The sequence below is a fragment of the Cebus imitator genome, unplaced genomic scaffold, assembly GCF_001604975.1.
Source record: "Cebus imitator isolate Cc_AM_T3 unplaced genomic scaffold, Cebus_imitator-1.0 Scaffold345, whole genome shotgun sequence".
NCBI classification, from domain to species: domain Eukaryota; kingdom Metazoa; phylum Chordata; class Mammalia; order Primates; family Cebidae; genus Cebus; species Cebus imitator.
This window is the reverse complement of record NW_016107660.1, coordinates 1,726,960-1,749,610: the sequence shown is the minus strand read 5'-3', so window position 1 is coordinate 1,749,610 and position 22,651 is coordinate 1,726,960. Positions and strand designations below refer to the sequence as shown.

The 22,651-nt window shown below is 36.1% G+C and overlaps 1 protein-coding gene across 2 annotated transcripts in view; it reads left to right on the top strand.

Moving 5' to 3' along the window:
• CEP128 (centrosomal protein 128) overlaps positions 1-22,651 on the top strand; it is a 458,914-nt gene that overhangs the window by 72,321 nt on the left and 363,942 nt on the right. For both annotated transcript variants that reach the window (XM_017505934.2, XM_037730456.1), the window contains exon 9: positions 16,618-16,734. In XM_017505934.2, coding sequence (XP_017361423.1) covers positions 16,618-16,734 — 117 coding nt within the window. The remainder of the gene's footprint in view (positions 1-16,617; positions 16,735-22,651) is intronic.

Below are 22,651 nucleotides of genomic sequence, written 5' to 3'. Positions count from 1 at the left end.
TTTTGCTCTCCATTTGCTTGGTAAATCTTTCTCCATCCCTTTATTTTGAGCCTATGTGTGTCCTTGCATGTGAGATGGGTTTCCTGTATACAGCACACTGATAGGTTTTGACTTTTTATTCAATTCGCCAGTCTGTATCTTTTGATTGGGGCATTTAGCCCATTTACATTTAAGGTTAATATTGTTATGTGTGTATTTGATCCTGCCATTTTGATGCTAGCTGGTTGTTTTGCCCATTAGTTGATGCAATTTCTTCATTGTGTCAATGCTTCTTACCATTTGGTACGGTTTGGAGTGGCTTGTACTGGTTGTTCCTTTCTATGTTTAGAGCTTCTTTCAGGAGCTCTTGTAAGGCAGGCCTGGTGTTGACGAAATCTCTCAGCAATTGCTTGTTCGTAAAGGATTTTATTTCTCCTTTGCTTATGATGCCTAGTTTGGCTGGATATGAAATTCTAGGTTGAAAGTTCTTTTCTTTAATGATATTGAATATTGGCCCCCAGTCTCTTCTGGCTTGCAGGGTTTCTGCTGAGAGATCCACTGTGAGTCTGATGGGCTTCCCTTTGCGGGTAACCTGACCTTTCTTTCTGGCTGCCCTTAGCATTTTCTCCTTCATTTCAACCGTGGTGAATCTGATGATTATGTGCCTTGGGGTTGCTCTTCTTGAGGAATATCTTTGTGGTGTTCTCTGTATTTCCTGGACTTGAATATTGGCCTGCCTTGCTAGGTTGGAAGTTCTCCTGGATAATATCCTGAAGAGTGCTTTCCAGCTTGGATTCAGTTTCCCCATCGTGTTCAGGTACACCTTTCAAGTGTACATTAGGTCTTTTCCAATAATCCCATATTTCTTGGAAACTTTGTTCACTTCTTTTCACTCTTTTTTCTTTAATCTTGCCTTCTCATTTTATTTCATTGAATTGATCTTCAATCTCTGATATCCTTTCTTCTGCTTGGTCGATTCGGCTATTGAAACTTGTGTATGCTTCGCGAAGTTCTCGTTTTGTGTTTTTCAGCTCCATCAAGTCATTTATATTCTTCTCCAAGCTGTTTATTCTCATTACCATTTTGTCAAACGTTTTTTCAAGCTTTTTAGTTTCTTTGCATTGGGTTAGAGCATGTTCTTTTAGCTCAGAGAAGTTTGTTATTACCCACCATCTGAAGCCTGTTTCTGTCAATTCATCAGACTCATTCTCCGTCCAGCTTTGTTTCCTTGCTGGTGAGGAGTTGTCATCCCTTGGAGGAGGAGAGGCATTCTGATTTTCAGTGTTTTCATCCTTTTTTGCTGTTTTTTTTTTTTTCCCTGTCTTTGTGGATTTATCTACCTGTGATTTTTGTAGTTGGTGACTCTTGGATGGGGTCTCTGAGTGGATGTCCTTTTTGTTGATGACGAAGTTCTTCCTGTTTTTTAGTTTTCCTTCTAGCAGTCAGGCCTTCCTGCCGTAGGACTGCTGGAGGTCCTCTGCAAACCCTGCTTGCCTCGGGATCACCTGCAGCAGCTGCAGAACAGTAACGGTTGCTGCCAGTTTCTTCTTCTGTTATCTTCGTCCTGGAAGGATACCCTCCAGATGTCAGCCTGAGCTCTCCTTTATGAGGTGTCTCTTTGGATATATGGGGTTCGGGGAGCTGCTTGAGGAGACAGCCTGTTCCTTATAGGAACTCAAGTGCTGAACTGTGAGCTCCATTGTTCCGTTCAGATCTGCTGGGCAGGTATGTTTAAGTCTGCTGCAGTGGAACTCATAACCGCCTTTTTCCCTAGGTGCTCTGTCCTGGGTAGGTGGGGCTTTATTTATAAGTTCCTGACGAGCTGCTGCCTTTTTTCAGAAGTTAGCAGCAAGGAGTTAGCCTAGTCACTGTCTGCCAGCAGAGGTGTTGCTGAGCTGCCATGGGCTCTGCCCAGCTGCTCTGTGAACTTCCTTGTGGTTTTGATTATAGAGATATACTTAGAACTGCCTCAGTAATGGCAGTCTGCCTCAGTAATGGTAGACTGCCTCTGTAATCACGGACTGCTTCGGTAATGGTGGGCTGCCTAGGTAGTGGTGGACTGCCTCGGTAATGGTGGACGCCCTTCCACCACAGAGCTGGACCATCCTGTGTCGAGCTGTGCTTGCTGTAAAACCCTCAATCCAGAGTGTTTCAGATTGCTGGTCTTTGTGGGGGTGGGACCCGCTGAGCCAGATCACCTGGCTCCCCATTTCAGACCCCTTTTTTTTCTTTCCCAGGCGTTTCAGATGCCAGTTGAAATGGCTGCCCAGATTTGTGTGAGTTTTTGTGCAGAGACCTGCTGCGCTGGCTGAAACAGCTGTGCTGGAAGCTTGTGGAGCTTTTCAGCCTGGGAATCTCCTGGTCCATGGGCAGTAATAACTCGTTTGGAAATGTAGTGATCACTCACCCTCTGGGTTGTTCTCCCTGGGAACTGCACTCCATAGCTGTTCCTGTTCGGCCATCTTGGATCCCAGCTTTTGGATTTTCTCATGATTCAGTCTGTGTAGGTTGTGTGTGTCTAGGAGTTTTCTTCTAGATTTTCCAATTTATTGGTATATAGTTACTCAAAGTAGCACTAATGTTCCTTTGAATTTCTGCAATAGCAGTTGTAATGTACCCATTTCACCTCTGATTTTATTTATTTGGGTCCTCTCCATTTTTTTTCTTACTTTGGCTAAGGGTTTGTCAATTTTATTTATCTTTAAAAAAAACCAAGTTTTCATTTCATTGATCTTTTGTGTTTTCTTAGTTTTAATTTCATTTATTTCTACTTCGGTCTTTATTATAATTTTTTCTAATTTGGCATTTGGTTTATTCTTGCTTCTTCAGTTTTTTTTTTTTTAATGCTATCATAAATGGAACTATTTTCCTGATTTCTTTTTCAGTTAGGTTGTTGTGTATAAAAATGTAGTAATTTTTATGTGTTGATTTTGTATCCTGTACTCAACTAATTATTTTTAGTAGTTTTTTTTGTGGGATCTTTGAAGTCTTTGATGTATGGGACATTTCCTCTGCAAATAGAGATAACTTTACTTCTTTTCCAGTTGTATGCATTTTATTTCTTTTTCTTGTCTGATTGTTCTTGCTGGTACTTTTAGTACTTTGCTGAATAGAAATAGTGAGGGGGGCATCCTTGCCTTGTTCTGGATCTTAATGGAAAAGCTTCAGTTTTTCTTCATTTTTATAATGCCTGCTATGGGCTTTTGATAAATAGCTCTTATTATATTGAGGAACTTTTCTTATATGCATAAATTGTTGGCAATGTTTATCAAGAAAGTATGTTGAACGTTGTTAAATGCTTTTTATTTTTGCATCAGTTGAGATTATTATGTAGTTTTTATCTTTCGTTCTGTTAATATGGTGTTTGACATTGATTTGCATATGTTCAGTCAGCCTTGCATGCCAGGGATAAATCCTATCTAGTCATGATATATAATTTTTTTGATGTTTTGTTGGCTTTGGTTTGCAAATATTTTATTGAGGATTTGCATCAGTGTTCATTAGAAAGATTGCTCTATAGCTTTCTTTTCTTGTGATGTCTTTATCTGGCTTAGGTGTCAAAGTGATGCTCCTTCATAAATGTGTTTTGATGTATTTCTTCTAGCTCCACTTTTTGGAATAGTATAAGAAGTTTTGATATTAATTCTTGCTGCTTTTATAAACTTTCATTTTTTACAGTTTGATTATAATACGCCTCTTCAAATTCACAGATTCTCTCTTCTGTTTGATCTAGTCTGCTCTTGTAGCTCTCAATTTTGTTTTTATCTCATTGATTGAATTTTTCAACTCCAAGATTTATGTTTGGTTCTTTTTTTAATGATACCTATCTCTTTGTTGAATTTCTCATTCAGATCATGAATTGTTTTCCTGTTTTTATTGAATTGTCTATTTGTATTTTCTTGCATCTCATTGGATTTTTTAGAGTATTATTTTGAAATTCCTTTGGTGCAGTTTATAAATTTTTGTTTCTTTGGGATCATTTACAGTATAATTATTGCGGTCCTTTGGTGGTGTCATATTTCCTTGCTTTATCATTTTTTTCTGTGCTCCTGTGTTAATTTCTGCTTATCTGGTGGTACGGTCACTCCTTCCTAACTCTACAAGTGGCTTTTGTAAGGGAAAGGGAAAACTTTTAGCTGCAGATGGACCTGAGAATCCTGTCTTGGCAGCTTTAAGTATTTCTGGTTCACCATTACTGCTGTATATAGCCCTTCAGGATTACAGTTCAAAGCCTAAGAGAGTGATTAATCAGGGACCCATTACTTGCAAGTCTCTTAACTCAACTCTTGTTCTCATTTAACCTTAAGAATCTGGTAAAAACTCTGTTCAGCTTCTCAGTGTCTCAGCTGCCTTTTCTGAAATGAGCTGATATTTCAGGAGGCAAAGTGGTTCTAAAGTACAGACTGTTTTCTCTGGGTTTCTTTCTTCTGCATGTTATTCTCATATTTCCTTAGTACTTTCTAACTTCTCAGTGTTTTAAAATACAATTTTGTTTAAAATATTCTTTCTAAAAGCTTTCTAGTTATTTTCATCTGAATTATCTAGTCTGTTATTTTTGGAAGTGAAACTCCTTTAATCTTTTTTTAAAAATATATCAGATGTCATTAATATGTTTGCTATGTCTTTTCTTTTTCTTTCTTTCTTTCTTTTTTTTTTTTNCTCACTTTGTGGTCCAGGCTGTAATGTAGTGGTGTGATCTCAGCTCACTGCAACCTCTGCCTCTCAGGTTCAAGTGATTCTCCTTCCTTAGCCTCCTGAATAACTGGGATTATAGGTGTGTGCCATGGCACTTGGCTAATTTTTGTATTTTTAATAGAGACAGGTTCCGCCATGTTGGCCAGGCTGGTCTTGAACTCCTGACCTCAGGTGATACGCCTGCCTCAGCCTCCCAAAGTGCTGGAATTACAGGCTGGGATTGCAGGCATGAGTGACCCCACCACATTCAGGCTATGTTTGCTGTTTCTAATGCACAAGATTTCACTAAGTTTTCCAACTGTTGCATGAGGCTTCTTCTGCTTGCTACATAGATATACATCTTGTGAATGTGCTTGTCTGTTTTTATGCTGTTCATAAAGACATTCCTGAGACTGGGCAATTTACAAAAGAAAGCCATTTAATGAACTTACAATACCACAAGGCTGGGGAGGCTTCACAATCATGTTGGACAGCAAGGTGGAGCAAGCCACATCTTACATGGATGACGGCAGGCAAAAAGAGAGAAATTGTGTGGGGAAATTACTATTTTTAAAACCATCAGATCTCGTGAGACTCATTCACTATCATGAGAACAGCACAGGAAAGACCCACCCCCATAATTCAATCATCTGCCACTGGTTCCTCCCATGACACATGGGAATTGTGGTAGTTACAATTCAAGATGAGATTTGGGTGTTTGGGTGGGGACACAACCAAATTATATCACTTGTAAATGGGCTTTGATCTAAATTTGGATATTATTAATATTCTACTGATGTCATTGTAGACCTGAGTGAGCCATGGTTATATCCAGTTATATAGTATCATGCTGTTTTTTGAAGCTGTTAGGCAGCTGGAATGGTTTCAATTTGGGGTTTAATACTAGTTTGCATAGTGCACATTACATTTATTGTTTCACCTTCTACCATGTGACAAGAGAACCCGTAGTGAACAGTTATCATCATTTGGATTTCTTTCACATAGCAAATAAAACCAGTAAGTATTATCTGTATATATTCTACAGTTTAACTTTGTGTTTAAATTGTAGCCACTGAGTAAAAAGTTAGCAGTTAGCTGAATTCAGAGAAAGCTCAAACTCTTTTACATCTTTACTGACATGCATCAAGAATGACTCCACATCACATAAAGCGTAACTGGATGTCACACCTCACTGGTGCCCAGCTCATTGGTGTAATTGCTGTAGACAACTTGCTAGTTTATCCAGCTGTCCACTCTGCCCAGCTCTTGAGGACAGTGTCTTTTATATTGTCTAAACCCAGAAAATGGTGCCCACATAATTATGCACTCAGTTGAATTGTTCATGTTCCAGTTCCTTACATCAAGTTTTGATGTCAAACCTTGTTTTGTGCTTTCTGTAATTTGCTGTCAAGGTAAGGTTGTCTCATAATTGCACAAAGGGCATCTCAAACTTTTGTGGGTGTTTGTAGTCCTGATTAAGAAACAGTTGTCCAAAGCAAAACTTAATAATAACATTGTTGAAATTTAGAAGGTCTTCTGAAGGCTACATGATGTTTGTTTCCAGGGCATAATATAGACTTTGTGACTCACTTATTCCAATTGAAGTCAACAGTTATGTTTTATAACTGGTTGACATATTGTGTTGTATTTGTGAATTCATGATAACCTGCTGTCAGAAAAGATGATTTCATTATTTCAGCGTTAAGCTTCTCAGAGGCTGCAGTTATTTCCCCTGCTTCAGATTTAAATTTAAAATAAAATTACCAAAATGATGCACATTCTCTGTGACAAACTTAAATATTGTACACACATAAACTGAAAATAAATGACTCCCCGTATCTCTTACCAGTTTCACTTTCTACTGGTAAGCACTGTTAATCACACTTATTGTGTGTTATTCTAAGGCTACGATTGTTTATCATGCATTTTTTTCACTAACTAAAATATATCTTGAAAGCTTATGGAACACATTTTTCTTTGAAAGACCAACAGTTTTGGATGCTGTCATGTATGCCAACATTTGATTTGTTAATCTTTTGTGAATCATAAATATTTTTTGTTTATGTCAAGTTGCCTATTGGAAGGGAATAGTTATTGCTTATATTATGATGTCATGGAAAATATTTTTATTAACACTTAATTATGGTGATAAGCAGTCAACATTGCATAGGCCTTATACCATAGGGGAAATTTCAGTTTATTAGTTGTCTAGATTTTATCGAGTTGACTGTGATGTGACTAGATGTTGTTTGATTATTTATGGAAGAAAAAGTCAATTCTATTTTAGTTTTCTATAGGAGGATCACTATTAAAAATAAAATGTAAACGTGGATCCAGCTGTTTCTGGAAGGGCTGACCATCAATAGAATTTATAAGAATTCTGTCAATACTGCATTTAGAATAACATGATTATTGCATAGATTCCAGCAGCAGGATATATAACATTTATTTAAGTAGACTTTGAAGCACCAGGTATTATTAAAGATCTGAGGAATCAATGTATTGAAAAGCAAGAATACAGTCTTTTAAACAGAATGCTTTTTCTTTTGTTTGACCTCCTTTCATTAAATACTAATCTTAAAAGCCATTCTATTTTGTATTCTTTTTTGCTGTTTTTATAACCAAATATAGATATTTGGCAATTTTTGGTATTCTAGTACTAAAGTTAGTTGATGATGGTATCCTGATAAATATGAATTTTTTAGTACTGGATTACCCTTAGGTCTCAGAGATAGAAAAAATAAAGAAGTACTAAAATATGCTTTCTTTTAAATAATTCTTATTCTTAGGAATTATGTCATCACTTAAAAGCTATAAATATATGCTATGTCTTTAGGTTAAGGTCCACAACCTTCATTTAGGGCTGCTTTTACTTACTTTGGTCTTCCCTTTCTCAGGAAATGGCATCACATTCCATCTAGTTTCTTAAGCTGGTCACCAAAGATTCACCTAGATCTATTTCTTTATACCAGACTTCCAGTCCATTACAAAATCCTGTTCTTTAATTCCTGAAATTAAAATTAAAATTTAATTTCTGACAATTTAATTTCTGAAATCTTGCTGAAGTCCATCTACTTGTAATACTACTTTTCAAGCTACCATCTCTTCTCAGTTGGCTTACTACAGTGGCATCCATTGAAGTCCACCCCTCTGCTCCCGTACCTGCCTTTATCTGTGGTTCTCACTGCAGCCATATTATTTTTTTTACTTGTCATTATGTTTAATTATTTCTCCAGGTTTAAAAATCTTACCTGAGTTTCTTTTGTTCCAAATTCCTTACCATAGTCTATAGTGCCTATATGATGTGGTTTTCTCTTTATATCTTGATATTTTTTTCCTACTGGCTATTTTCTTTTCCCAAGTTTTTATGTTGCTGACTTCCACTTTCTTTAATATTTTATCATTTTCAGAGTACAAATCTTTCATCTCCTTAGGTAAATTTATTTCTTTGTGTTGTTTGGATGCTGTAGTGAATATGGATTTTTTTTTCTGAATTGTTATATATAGAAATGCTACTGATTCCTGTATGTTGAATTTTGATTTCTGCAACGTACTGAATTTGTTTATTACTTCTTACAGTTTTTTTTTTTTTTTAAGGGACTCTTTAGGGCTTTCTATATATAAGATCATGTAATCTGAAAACAGGGACAATTTAACTTCTTCCTTCCTCATCTAGATGCCTTTTGTTTCTTTTTCTTGCCTACTTTCTCTGGATAGGACCTTCAGTGTTACACTGAATAAAAGTGTTCATAGTGGGCATCCTTGGCTTGTTCAGATATTAGAGAAAAAGCTTTTAGTTTTTTATTGTTCAGTACTATGTTAACTGTTGGCTTGTTGTATATGGCCTTTATTATGTTAAAATACATTCCTTCTATGTCTAATTTATTGAGAGTTTCTCTTTTTATCATAAAAGGATGTTGAATTATATTAAATGCTTTTTCTGCCTCTATTGAGAGATCATGATTTTTATTATTCTGTTAATGTGGTATATTATATTTACTGATTTGCAGCTTTGTATTATGGGGCTAAATTCTAAGTGATCATGGTGTAATGATTCTTTTAATGTGCTACTGACTTTGGTTTGCTAGTATTTTTTGGAGGATTTTTATATCTGTGTTCATCGGGGATATTGACTTGTAATGTTCTTTTTTAGTAGTGTCTTTGATATCAGGGTACTGCTGGCCTCATAGGATGAGGTTGGACATGTTCTCTTATCTTCAGTTTTTTGAAAGAGTTTAATTGGTATTAGTTCTTCTTTAAATGTTTGGTAGATTTTACCAGGGAAGTCATCAGATCCTGGGCTTTTCTTTGTTGGGAAGTTTTTGATTACTGATTCAGTCACCTTACTCATTATTAGTCTGTTTAGATTTTCTGTTTCTATTTTCTGTTTCTTTGTGACTCAGTCTCTGTAAGTTATAATTTTTTAGGAATTTACCCATTTCTTCAAGGTTGTCCAATTTGTTGTTCATAGTATTCTCTTATAAGCCTTTGTGTTTTTGTGGTGTCATTTGTAATGTTTCCTCATTTACTTTTGATTTTATTTACTTGAATCATTCCTTTTTTTTTTTTTTATTTTTTTTTTTTTTTTTTTTTTTTTTTTTTTTTTTTTTAGTCTAGCTAGCATTTTGTCAGATTTGTTTATCTTTTCAAAAAACTAACTTTGAGCAGAAAAAAAATAACTCCTGGGTACTAGGCTTAGTACCTGGGTGAAGAAATAATCTGTACAACAGTCCTTTGTGACATAAGTTTACCTATATAACAAACCTGCACATGTACCCCTGAACCGAAAATAAAAGTTAAAAAAAAATACAAAAAACTATTAGTTTCATTAATCTTTTTTTTTGTTTTAATAGTCTCTATTTCATTTATTTTTCCTGCAATCTTTGTGATTTCCTTTTTTCTACTGACAGTGGGTTAGTTTTGTTTTTGCTTCAGTTTTTAGTTTTTTTGAGGTATAGTTAGGTTATTTATTTGAGAACTTTTTCTAGATATAGGCATTTATTGCCACAAAACTCCCTCTTAGAACTGCTTTTTTGCATCCTATAGGTTTTGGTGTATTGCGTTTCTGTTTGTATTTGTATCAACATATTTTTTTCCTTTTCATTCAAATTTTTTCTTTGACCCATTGGTTGTTCAGAATTATGTAATTTAATTTCCACATATTAGTAAATTTTCCTGTTCATTTATATCTAGTTTTATACCACTAGGGTCTAAAGAGATACTTATTTTCTTAAATATGTTAAGATTTATTTTGTGACCTAACACTATCTATCCTGGACAATGTTCTGTGCATGCTTGTGAATAATGTGTATTCTGCTGCTGTTTGGTAGAATGTTCCATATATGTTTGTTAGGTCCATTTGTTCTGAAGCGTAGATCAAGTCTAAAGTTTCTTGGTAGCCTTTCCATCTGGATAACCTGTCCATTGTCTACAGTACTACTATTGTATTTCTGTTTAATCCTTTTCTTCAGATCTATTAAGATTTGCTTTATTTATTTAGGTGCTCTGATTTGGTACATATACATTTACAATTATAGCCTCTTGATGAATTGACTTCTTTGTAATTATTTAATGACATTCTTTGTTTCTTTTTACATTTTTTGACTTATGGTTTTCTCTAAGTATAGCTGTCTCTGTTTTTTTCTAGTTTCCATTTGTGTAGAGTATCTTTTTCTATCCCTTCATTTTTCACTCTATTTGTGTCTCTAAAGTCTGTTTGTGAGTCTCTTTAGGCAGCATACAATTGGGTTATTAGAATAAGCCTCTGTAGCTGCTCTATGTCTTTTGATTGGATAACTTAATTTGTTTACAGTTAAAGCATTTATTTGTAGGTAAAAACTTGCTACTGCCATTTCTTAATTGTTTTCTGAATGTTTTATAGTTTCTTCATTACATTCTTTCTCTCTATCTTCCTTTGTGATTTGTTAAGTTTCTGTAGTGGTATGCTTTGATTGCTTTCTCTGTCTTTTAGATATGCACAACAAGTTTTTTTCTTTCTGATTACCATGATGTTTACATAAAACATCGTTTAACAGTCCATTTTAAACTGATAACAACTTAATTTTGACAGTCTGCACTTTAACTTCTCCTCCCATTTTACATTATTGATGTCAAAATTTACCTCTTTAAATATTGTTTATCCATTAAAATTATTGTAGCTGTAGTTATTTTTAATATTTTATCTTTTCACTTTTATACTAGACTTAAAAGTAACTTAAACAGTAACATTATGGGTATTAGAGTATTTTAAATTTGAGTATATTTGTACTTTTATAGTGAACTTTATCCTTTCATATGATTTCATGTTATTAGCATTCTTTCATTTGGTCTTGAAGAACTCTCTTATATTTCTTGTAAGGCAAGTTAATGGTGATGATATTCTTGGTTGGCAGCACCGCCCCTCCCCACCAACCTTGCACCAGCACTTTGAATATATCATCTTGTTCTCTTCTGGTTTTTGCTGAGACGTTCACTGATAGTCTGATGGGGGTCCCTTCTATGTGATGAGTTCTTTGTCTCTTGCTACTTTCAGCATTTTCTCTTCGTTTTTTGTTTTTTTTCCTTTTGAGAATTTGATTATTGTGTGTTTCAGTAAGATCTCTTTATATTTAATCTATTTGTTGTTATTTGATCTTCAGTGATCTGGATGTTCTTTTTCCAGATATAGAAAGTTTCCTGCCATTATTTCTTTAAGTAAATTCCTCTCATCTCCTTCTCTTTCTTTGCTCCTTCTGGGATTTTTTATAACGAGTAAATTTCTTTACTTGATGGTATCTTATAAATTCCATAGTCTCTTCATTCTTTTTCTTTCTCTGTTTTTTTGTTTTGTTTTGTTTTTGCTTGTTTGTTTCTCTGAGTAGGCAGTTTCAAATGACCTGTCTTTGAGCTCATGGGATCTTTCTTCTCCTTGATCTAGTTTACTTCACACTTGCTCTGAAATTATTCAATTCAGTCCTTGTGTTGTTTCGATTCAGAGTTTCTGTTTTGTTGGTTTCTACCTCTGTTGAATTTCTAGTTTTTTTCATGTAACAATTTTCTGATTTTGTTGTCTGTTCAGAAGTCTGTCCTTTCCCAGTTTTGCCTTCTATGGCTTCAGCCTCCTGTGGTCACTTGCAGTCTAAAAATGGTAAATGAAAAATTCCAGAAATAAGTAATTCATAAGATTTAAATTGCATGCCATTGTGAGAAGAGCAATGAAATCTTCGGTGGTCTCACTGCATCCCTCCTGGGACATGAATCATCTCTTTATCCAGTATGTGCATGCCATAGACACAACCCACCCATTAGTTGCTTAGCAGTCATATCAGTTATCAGGGTCACTGTCTCAGTAGCCTGATAGTGCTTTTGTTTAAGTAACCCTTATTTTATGAAATAATGTCTTCAAATTGCAGAGTAGTGATGCCAACAGTTTGGCAATGCCAAAGAGAAGCTATAAAGTGTTTCTTCTAAGTGAAAATGTGAAAGTCTCAACTTAAAAAGGAAAGAAAAAATGTTTACTGAGATTTTTAATTTGTATGATATGAACAAGTTTCCTATCTGTGAAACTGTGAAGAAGGGAAAAATTGTGCATAGTTTATATAGGGTTTGATACTATCCTCAGTTTCAGGCATCCACTGGGGATTGTGCACTGTATCCTGTATGAGTAAAATGGGACTACTGTATTCTCTTGTAGCTCACTGAACTTGTTTAAGATGATTTTGTATTTTTGTTAGGCAGTTTGAAGATCTCCATTTCTTTGGGATTGGTTGCTGGTGTTTTATTCTCTTAGTGTGTCATGTTTCCCTGATCATTTATGTTCCTTATGGCCTTAGTTTCTGTGCATTTGAAGAAGTAAGCATTTCTTCCAGACTTTATAGACTGGCTTTGACAAGGGATTCCATTTACTTAATGAGTCTATGCAGAGACTTTTGGTAGGGTCTCTGGTGGGATTCATTAGTGGACTTTATTGCTGGTGCCTTTTTGGGAGGTGGCCTTGCAATGGGTTCAGCAGGTGGCCTTAGTTGATATCTGGGCCCCAGAGGCTAGCCTGTTGTCTGGGTTTATGAATTTGAGCCTGGAGCCTGATTTCACTGGGACAGACATTGACTTTGAGTCTTCATGGGGGCCCTGGATCCTGGCTCCTCTGGGGCTTGCCTGGCACCAGGGTCTACTGGTGTGGGCCAAGTTGATTGGGTCTGCAAGTGTGTCCCTGGTGCCTGGGTTCTTAGTGGTAGGCTTGGAGCTTATGTCCATAGGAGCTGGTCTGGCTCTGTCATGAGACTTGAGCCTAAGCCTGCTGGGGTCTGCCTAGTGCTGGGATGGGCCTGGTACATAGGCCTAAGGGGAAGGCCTGGAGCCTGTGCTTAGAGGGGCCAGTCTGGTACCGAGGTGCACCTGGAATCTGAGTTCCTGGAGGTGGGCCTGGTGCCTGCATCTGTGGGGGCTGGCCTGTATATTGGGTCCTTTGGGGACGGTCCTGGCGTCTGGGTATGTACAATTAATATTTAATGTAACATATTTCCCCTAACTTACTGGCTTAAAACAACATTTTGTTTGGCAGTTTCTGTGGTTTGAGTGACAGGTGTGGCTTATCTGGGCCCTTTGGCTCTGGGTCACTTGCAGGCTGCATTCTTCTCAAGGCTTGACTGGGATGAGTCAGCTTTCTGGCTTATGAAGCCATTGTCAGGGTTCAGTTCCCTGTAGATTACTGGACTTGAGAATTCAGTTTGTCACGACCTGTTGGTCAAAGGCTTCTTTCGTTTCTTTGATATGTGACCTCTATGTAGAGCATCTCATAACGTGGCAGCTTGCTTTATTAGAACAAGCAGACAAGAAGGTGACCGGCAAGAAAGAAGATGCTAGCAAATTGGAAGCCAGTTTTTTGCAACCTAACAATAGAAGTGACATCCCATCACTTTTGCAGTGTTTTATTAATTGGAAGAAAGCCCCTAGGCCTAGAAGCAAGGATCACTGGTACCTATGTCAGAAGTTGTATAAGAGAAACATTAATATCAAAATTAAGGATAAAACTATCAAATGATCCAGCAATCCCACTTCTGAATACAAGTGGGATTGCTGGATCATTTGGTAGTTTTATTCTTAATTTTGATATTAATGTTAAAGGAAATCAGTGTTTTGAAGAGACACCTGCACACCCATGTTCATTGCAACATTATTCACAATAGTCAAGATATGAAAACAATTTAAGTATCTATTGACCAAAGAACAGATAAAGAAACACACACACACACACACACACACACACGCACGCACACGCACGCACAAACACCCACACACACGTATATACACTCAATGGAATATTGTTCAACTTTAAAAAAGAAGGAAATCCTGTCATTTGAAACAACAAATGGATGAACCTGAAGGACATTATGCTAAATGAAGTAAGGCAGATACAAAAATATAAATACTGCCGGGTGCAGTGGCTTAAGCCTGTAATCCCAGCACTTTGGGAGGCGGAGTCAGGTGAATCTCAAGGTCAGGAGATCGAGCCGTACTGGCCAACATGGTGAAACCCTGTCTCTACTAAAAATACAAAAATTAGCTAGGCATGGTGGCGTGTGCCTGTAGCCTCAGCTGTTCGGTAGGCTGAGGCAGGAGAATTGCTTGAGTTCGGGAGGCAGAGGCTGCGGTGAGCCGAGATTGCGCCACTGCACTCCCTCCTGGGCAATAGAGCAAGACTCCATCTCAAATAAATAAATAAATAAGTAAATACTGCAATATCTCATACGTGAACTATAAAAAGTCTAGTTCATAGAAGCAGAGAGTGGAATGGTGGCCGCAAGGGGCAGGACAAGGTTGGGGAAGGGTCAGGAAAATGGGATTATATAGGTCAAAGGGTACAAAGTTTCCTTTATATAGGATGAATGAGTTCTAGAGAGCTAACGTACAGAATGGTGACTATAGTATTTGCAAAAATAATGTTAGCTAAGTAAAGTGATAGATATGTAAGTTAGCTTGACTATAGTTATTATTGCACAATATATATGTATATTAACACATGAAATTATGTTTCAATAAAACTATTACTTAGAAGGAATTGAAGGCTGGGCACGGCGGCTCATGCCTGTAATCCCCGCACTTTGGGAGGTTGAGGCGGGCGGATCGCTTGAGATCAGGAGTTCAAGACCAGCCTGGCCAACATGGTGAAAACACATCTCTCCTAAAAATACAAAAATTAGCCAGACATGGTAGCAGGTACCTGTAATCCCAACTACTAGGAAGACTGAGGCAGGAAAATCTCTTGAACTTGAGAGGTGAGGGTTGCAGTGAGCTGAGATCACACCACTCCACTCCAGCCTGGGTGACAGTGAGACTGTCTCAAAAAAAAAAAATAAATTGAGAAGCAATCTTTCAAATATAGTAACTCTGTATTGTCATGTGTATTAGCTATGGTGGCAAAGTTGCTGATGTTTAAATAATTTTGGATATTTATTTCAGTATGTGGTTATTTGGACTGCTTTCCTTTTGATAGGATTCTAATAAGACCAGCCTTCTTTTCTGAAATGTAGAAGTCATTCAACTCATTGAATTTAATCAGAGAAATTTTAACTACTTATTCATTGTCAATCTTCACTAGATAGCTATTTGAAGGCAGAGTCTGGGGATACAGTGTAAATCGGGGCTCCCCCAAAACTTAACTACTAATAGCCTACTATTGACAGGAAGCCTTAACAATAGCATCATAGATTAACACATATTTTGTATATGTGTTATATATTGTATTCTTACAATAAAGTAAACTAAAAAAAAAAGTGTCTTTAAGAAAATTATAAGGAAGATAAAATGCATTTGTCATTTATTAAATGGAAGTTGATCATCATAAAGGTCTTCATCCTTCACATTGAGTAGACCGAGGAAGAATTGGTCTTGCTATCTCAGCAGTGGTAGATGCAGAAGAAAATCCACTTAGAAGTAAACCTTTGCAGTTAAAATTCCTGCTGTTCAAGGGTAAACTAAACTTTTGCTCTGCCTAAGTAAACTTGTGTTTATTTTTTAAAAACTGTATTGAGCTATAATATACCATAAAATTAATGCTTTAAGTGTACAATTTAATGACTTTCTTTTTTTTTTTTCTGTACATTTACTGAGTTATCCAGCCACCTCCATAATTGAGTTTAGAACATTGGTACGACCACAGTAACATTGCTTGTCAGGACTTTTCTTGACTCTTTGTCATATAAATAATTGGTGACAAAAGATTTCTTGTAATGGAATTGTTTATTGCTTCTCTTATATGAATACAAATGTCTTCTCTGTCCTCCTGTACCAAATATAGACATTGTAAATTTTATTTAGTGGGCTGTATAATGATATACATGAGATGTGTTTGAATTTATGTAACTCTTAGTAAGGAAAATTTTATGTCAGAAAGAAAAATTCTTTCAAGTTTATTTTAGTGAGTTTGAATTAAACATTTTTTCAGTGTGACTTTAGTTTTTGATCTTTTACAGCTTATTTTTAGGAGTAGAAAAGATTCACAAGCTAATGTAAAGCCCTCTTAATTATTTACTACAAATAAACATCAATACCTTCATATGCAGGTCATGCTCATGTATAATAAAATAGAAAAGAACTAATTAGATAGAACAATTTATCATTAATTGGCTAACAAATACAATTTTTAGCAAAATTGGTGTTTACATTCTAACTCACCAGAGGGCACCCTTTTCTAGTGTATTACTTGTAACTCCAATCAACTGAATTATATCATACTTCAGAGAATTTGAGGCAATTATTGGGATCCAATTGTAGATTATTTGGACAGCAATGATGACTTTCTTTTGTAACTTTGAGTATGTTTTTGGCCAGCTATTTGATGTTAGTGTTATTAGAAAGGGGCTTGCACACAAAACAGCCTTAAATGCTTTAAACAGTAGTGTATCTGGTATAAAACTGTCTTCTCAATTTAGTCTGTTTTTGCTTGCTCGTTCTATAATGCTTCTGTTTCTCTGAACTCTTATTAAGGTTTCAGATCGGGTAGAGCGGCGGCTTCAGGAACTAGAGAGAGAGATGCGTACAGAAAGGGAGTTGGTGGAAAGACGCCAGGATCAACTGGGACTCATGTCCCTGCAGCTACAGGAGGTTTGTGAAAAACACTTTCACGGGATGTAAATCTTGAATTTGGATATTTATTTAGGCATGTTAAAATGGTTATTGCATGTGACAGTATAATTCAACACATCAGAGAAGTATTAATATAACGTACTGGTTATAGTTCAGTATATAGAATTAGACCTCCCCGGTTTCATACTCGCTCTCCATGTGACCTTAATTAGGCAAGTTTCTTAACTTCTCTAGGTGCTACTTTTGTCTGTGGAAAATGGAAATAGTAATAGTATCAATGATACCTCATTAGATTAGTGCAAGAATAAATGAATAATGGTAGTAAAGCACTTAACATAGTGTCTGTCATATGCTCAGGAAATGTTAACTGAAAGTATAATTATTATGATTAATTTTTCTGGGCATAGACTGGGCCAGAAAAATTAATCATCAAACTATGGCTCACAGGTCAAATCTGGCCCACTGTCTATTTTTGTAAATAAAGTTTTATTGGGGCACACCACTCCTATTCATTTATATATTGTCTGTAGGTGCTTTTGTGACATAATGGCAGAGCTGAGTAGTTGTAGCCCACGAGTAAATATGGCCCACAAAGTTTAAAGTTTTAGCAGTTTGGCCCTTTACAGAAAAAGTGTAACAACTCTTGAATTAGGTTGTTATCAAACCAGTTCAAAATGGAGAATAGTTACCCTTTAGGTACTCTTTTTAATTTGAAACTTCAGACGTAGATAAAGTTGAAAATTCAGAGTAAAGAATTTCTGTATAACCTTTACCTAGATTCCCTTATTCATATTTTACCAGACTTGCTCTGTCATGTATTCTAGATACATCCACATATATGTAACTTTTTTGTGAAACATTTTCAATTAGCAGATGTGATATAAATACTTGTCTATCAGCTGATTAAAAAATCATTTTTCATCTAAATAATTTGATATGTATGTTTTCTTTTATAGTCACAGTACAAAATCAAAATTAGGAAATTAAAATCAATAAAATACTATGGTTTAATCTATAGGTTTTATTCAAATTTTGCTACTATAATAGTGTTCTTTCCTGGTCCAGGATAAAATATAGGTTCACACATAGCATTTAGCTGTCATGTCTCTTTAGTTTCTTCTAATCTTGAACAGTTTTTTAGTCATCACGAGCGATGACTTCTCAGGGTGTGAACAATTTCTTCTGTAGAATGGCTTTCATTTTGGGTTTCTTGATGTTTCTTCATGACTAGATTCATTCAGGTTATGGACTTTTGGCTTGAAATTCAGATAACTGGAGTTACATCCTTCCCATAGTATCGTTATCAGGAGTCACATAATGTTGGTTTGTTACGTTACTGGTAAAGACTGAGCACTTGGTTGTGGTGTTGCCTACCAGGTGGGTTTATCCACTGTAAAGTTACAATTATTCTTTTTAAATTGTTTATTTTATAGGGCATCTCTTTGGGACTTGAACATATCCCGTTTCTAGCATACGTTTGCTCACTAATTTTAGCATCCATTATTGACTCATCTGAAACAATTACTCCTATAAGTAGTGCCAGATAGTGATTAAAAAATTTTTTATTATTCCTTCTACATTTATAAAATCCTACTGTAAGAAAGAACTTCTTGTTGTGTGCACTTATGGATTCTTATTTTATTATATTGGTTATATTTTGTTACTATCATTTTAGAAAAATTAATTTGTTGAAATTCTTTTAAATGTTTGTTTGGTCTGTATATAAAATATAAAAAGTAGAAACAAGAAACCCAAAAAATTCAAAACAAATGGAAATTCTTTTCATTTATGAAATGATTTTTCTAAGAATTCTAAAAATACACTTACATATGTTTGCAGATTGTTAACCTTTATAAATTGACAGATTTTTTAAAGTTTTTTTTCACTGTTAATTGAAAATTAGGAACAAAAATTGCAACACTAAAATTTAATGTAAGCTGATAGAAAAATCTGCTTTTCTTTTCTGAAATTCCATTTCCTTCCATTTCACAGAAGAAGGCATACCCTTGTAAGTTGGTAATTACTTTGAAGAGGCTATGTTGTTGAATAATTAGATACAGCATGTGGGTAGGCTTTTTTTTTTTAACCTTGATTTTTATACATTTGTTCTCAAAGCAAATTACATCTGGTGAGCATAAAAATAGTACTAAAGAGACAATTGTTCTTTTCTGCAAGGGAAAATTAGAGAAATTTTCTGTACTTATTTTCTTCTCTCTTTGCAGAATGCACAAAATTACAAAGAAACAGGGAGGGGAAGATTGCTTCCCACCCGGTTTTCTTAAGACACCAGAGCCTGGGTATTTGCATTGTAATTGTCAATTTGACTAAAAGCTTGAGCTGTGATTTGGATTCCATCTCTGACAATAGAATAGGAGATCACGATTGATAAGAACTGTTTAATTTCATATTTTGTCACTTTAATATAAGCAGTGACCTATACGTTTTTAAAAAGTGGTTTTAGATTATAAACAGGGTAGTGGAAGCTAGGAAAGATTAAGCTGCTGTATTTTCCTGCTCCCATGTTAAATGGCTTAGACTGTTCTGGAAAGGTCATGTTTAAGGAGAGGAAACACTTTTCCTTCTTTTTGATTATTAAAACGGAAATTTCTATACCATATGATAATAGTAATTGATGCATTTTTTCCTGTTTATGGTGAGAAATTAAATTTCCTGTTTATAGGTGAGCAGCTGGGCCTGAACTTTTAGCCACTGTGCTCTTTTGCCTTCTTAAAATGTATATGTTAATGAAAAATATGACATTTAAAACTTAAGACATTAAGAGTTTTCTTTAGAAATTACAGAATGCAGAGATTTGAAGATATATTATAGGGAGGCAGTCTGTAGTTTTGGCTAAAACCTGCTGCTTTTTAGTTATCTCGTGGGTCCTGAGGTCCTCAGAGCTTTACTTATTCCCATTTAATGAAAACATACGGTGTTAATCATTGGAAATTGGTCAAGGGAAAGCCATTTTCCTTTTCTTTAGAGTTTTTGAAGAATTGTTCACTCATTTCTGTTGCTTATTCTGATTTGAACAAAAGGGCCATGCACGCCCAGGAATCCATTTCCATTTTTGAGCCTCAGCTACTCATGTGCTATTGAAGCCACATGAATGCCAGATTTTCTTTATTTGGTAAGGACCTTCATATATTGTATTTTAAACAACCTTGTTTTTATATCTCATAGAGGCCTCTTCTTTAAGAGAGATGAATGTTTTATGTGGGTTGTATGACATTATTCTATTAATATTATCTTTTTAAAATTATAGATGATACTTTGAACTTTACTAATTATATTCTTTTTTTTTATTTTATTTTAAAATTTTTTTGGTGACAGGATCACTCTGTTGCCCAGGAGTACAGTGGCATGATCTTGGCTCACTATAGCCTCAAGTTCCTGGGTTCAAGCAATTCTCCCACCTCAGCTTCCCTAGTAGCTGGGACTACAGGCAGGCACCACCACGCCCAGCTAATTTTTGTTTGTTTTGTTTGTTTGTATATTTGGTAGAGATGGGGTTTTACCATTTTGCCCAGCCTGGTCTCAAACCCCTGACCTCAAGTGATTTGCCCACCTTGGCCTCCTGAAGTGCTGGGATTACAGGAGGGAGCCACACCTGACCTACATTCAAGTATTGTTATGCCTATAACCATCAGCCTTTTTCTTTGTACACAATAAAGTATATAACATCGAAGTAAATTATCATATTATAAACTCCGTTTGATTAGGTGCTTGGTAGTGTCCTGGCTTGATTGGTTAGTTTAAGTGGAGTTGGGGTAGGCTTGGTGGGTGCTAGTGTTGGGAAAGAGGGATTTAGACTGAATACAACCCAAAACCACTTTTTTGAAGGTCCAATATTTACATAAAATCCTAGATAAAATTTTAAGTTTCCGGTTTTGCATCCTAGAAACTCCTGACTCATTTTTTACTGGGTATTTTATGTACATTGAATATAATTTCTTCATCTTCAGCTGAATTACTTAAAATGGAAAACATGGCTGGGCATGGTGACTCATGCCTGTAATCCCAGCACTTTGGGAGGCCGAGGTAGGTGGGTCACTTGAGGCCAGAAATTCGAGACCACCCTGACCAACATGGTCAAACCCCATCTCTACTAAAAATACAACAACAAAAAAGTTAATCAGCATGGTAACACACACCTGTAATCCTCGCTACTGCTTTAACTCGGGAGGCAGAGGTTGTAGTGAGCTGGAATCATACCACTGTACTCCACCAGCCTGGGTGACAGAGTGACATCCTGGCTCAAAAAAAAAAAAAAAAAAAAGAAAAGAAAAACATGAGATAAATGCTGGAGACCCATACACATACATTCTCACACTCTTCAGAGCATTTTTTTTGAGACAGAGTCACACTCTCCCAGGCTGGAATGCAGTGGTGTTATCATGGCTCACTCGGTCTCAACCTCGCAGACTCAAGCAGTTCTTTCACCTCAGCCTCCCAAGCAGCTGGAACTACAGGGGCACGCCACTACACCCAGCTAATTTTTGTATTTTTTGTAAAGACAGGTTTTGCTATGTTGCCCAGACTGGTCTCAGACTCCTGGACTCAAGTGATCTGCCTGTCTCAGCTCCCAAAGTGCTGGGATGACAGGTGTGAGCCACTACGGCTGGCCCTCTTCAGAGTATTTGATAGCATATTAAATTGCTAGTTTCTCCCTTATCTGCATCAACAATATTCTATGCTTACATATGATGTAGGTGCCTTTAAATTAAAAGATGTTTCATGGGGACGTCTCTGGGATAGGAAAGTGCATGGAATCTTAATAGACGATGGTGAAGATTGAGTGAGAAATTAAGTGTTGAAGATAGGAGCTCAGCTTAGTGACTTTTAGTCTGTCTGAGGGACAACCAGGTTATGTGAACCTCATCAATAAAATAAGGCCATATTAAGAAAAATTGATACTTTTTTTTAAACATTTTTCTTTCTTTATTTTTTTTTTTTGGTAAGACCTAATGAAGAAATAGCTATTCATTTTTGTCCAGAAATGTAACTGTGGCTCCAGAGAATCTGCATAATATGGATACCATGTAAGAAAAGCCTCTGGTACCCTTTATTAATGTATTTAGTTTGGACTCATTAAGGGGGAAGCTTCCATGAAACCTAGGATGTTTTTCTAATGTGTTCTTAATAGCGTTTGCGTCTCCCTTGAGGCTTCTGTGATACTTCGAGTATCACACAGCAGGGGAGAACCTAGTCAGGCAAGTATTCTAACCTGGCTTCATTAACCCCTTTTCCTGCACTTCTTTTCCGGAGTCTCCTACTTTTATGGAGTCGTGGAGGCCTTTCCAAGGCTGGTAGATTTTGAACTCACCTTTGCTTACCTTTCCAAGGCTTAACTGCAGAACTTTTGTTTGATCATTCACTTTACCTCCGTCTTGTTTTTATAACCAATGACTTTTTTTTTTTGTAGTTATCTCTTCATTTTTGCATACAGTTATTCATAAGTTTTCCTTTCCCTGTGATACTATTAGACGTTATAAATTCCCATTAAAATCACCCTCCATTGACCATCTCAGCAGCCTTTCTAATCTTGGAGAGTTTACAAGTAAATGAGAGTTTAACAGTCAAACACAATCCTGTGGAAAGCAGGAGGAAAACTCAGAGGATGTACCTTATTTTTCTTATTCTTAGGACATAAGCTCTAGAATTGAGTCCCTGCCTCACTCTGTGAGCCCCATGGGGTTTGGTAGACAGAGAGTAACACAGGCAGGGTGTCAGAGCCCTCAAACCACCAAGAGCCTGAAAGCACTATCACAACAGGACAACCACACATATACTACTTTGTTGGAAAATGTGTGTAGCCAGTGAAAATCCTTAAACTCCTACTCTAGTGTTTGTTTTTCATGGGGTAAAGTGTGTATATAGTATAAATCTGGGCTTATTTTGAGCCACACTTTTTATTCTCTTTTTTTTTTTTTTT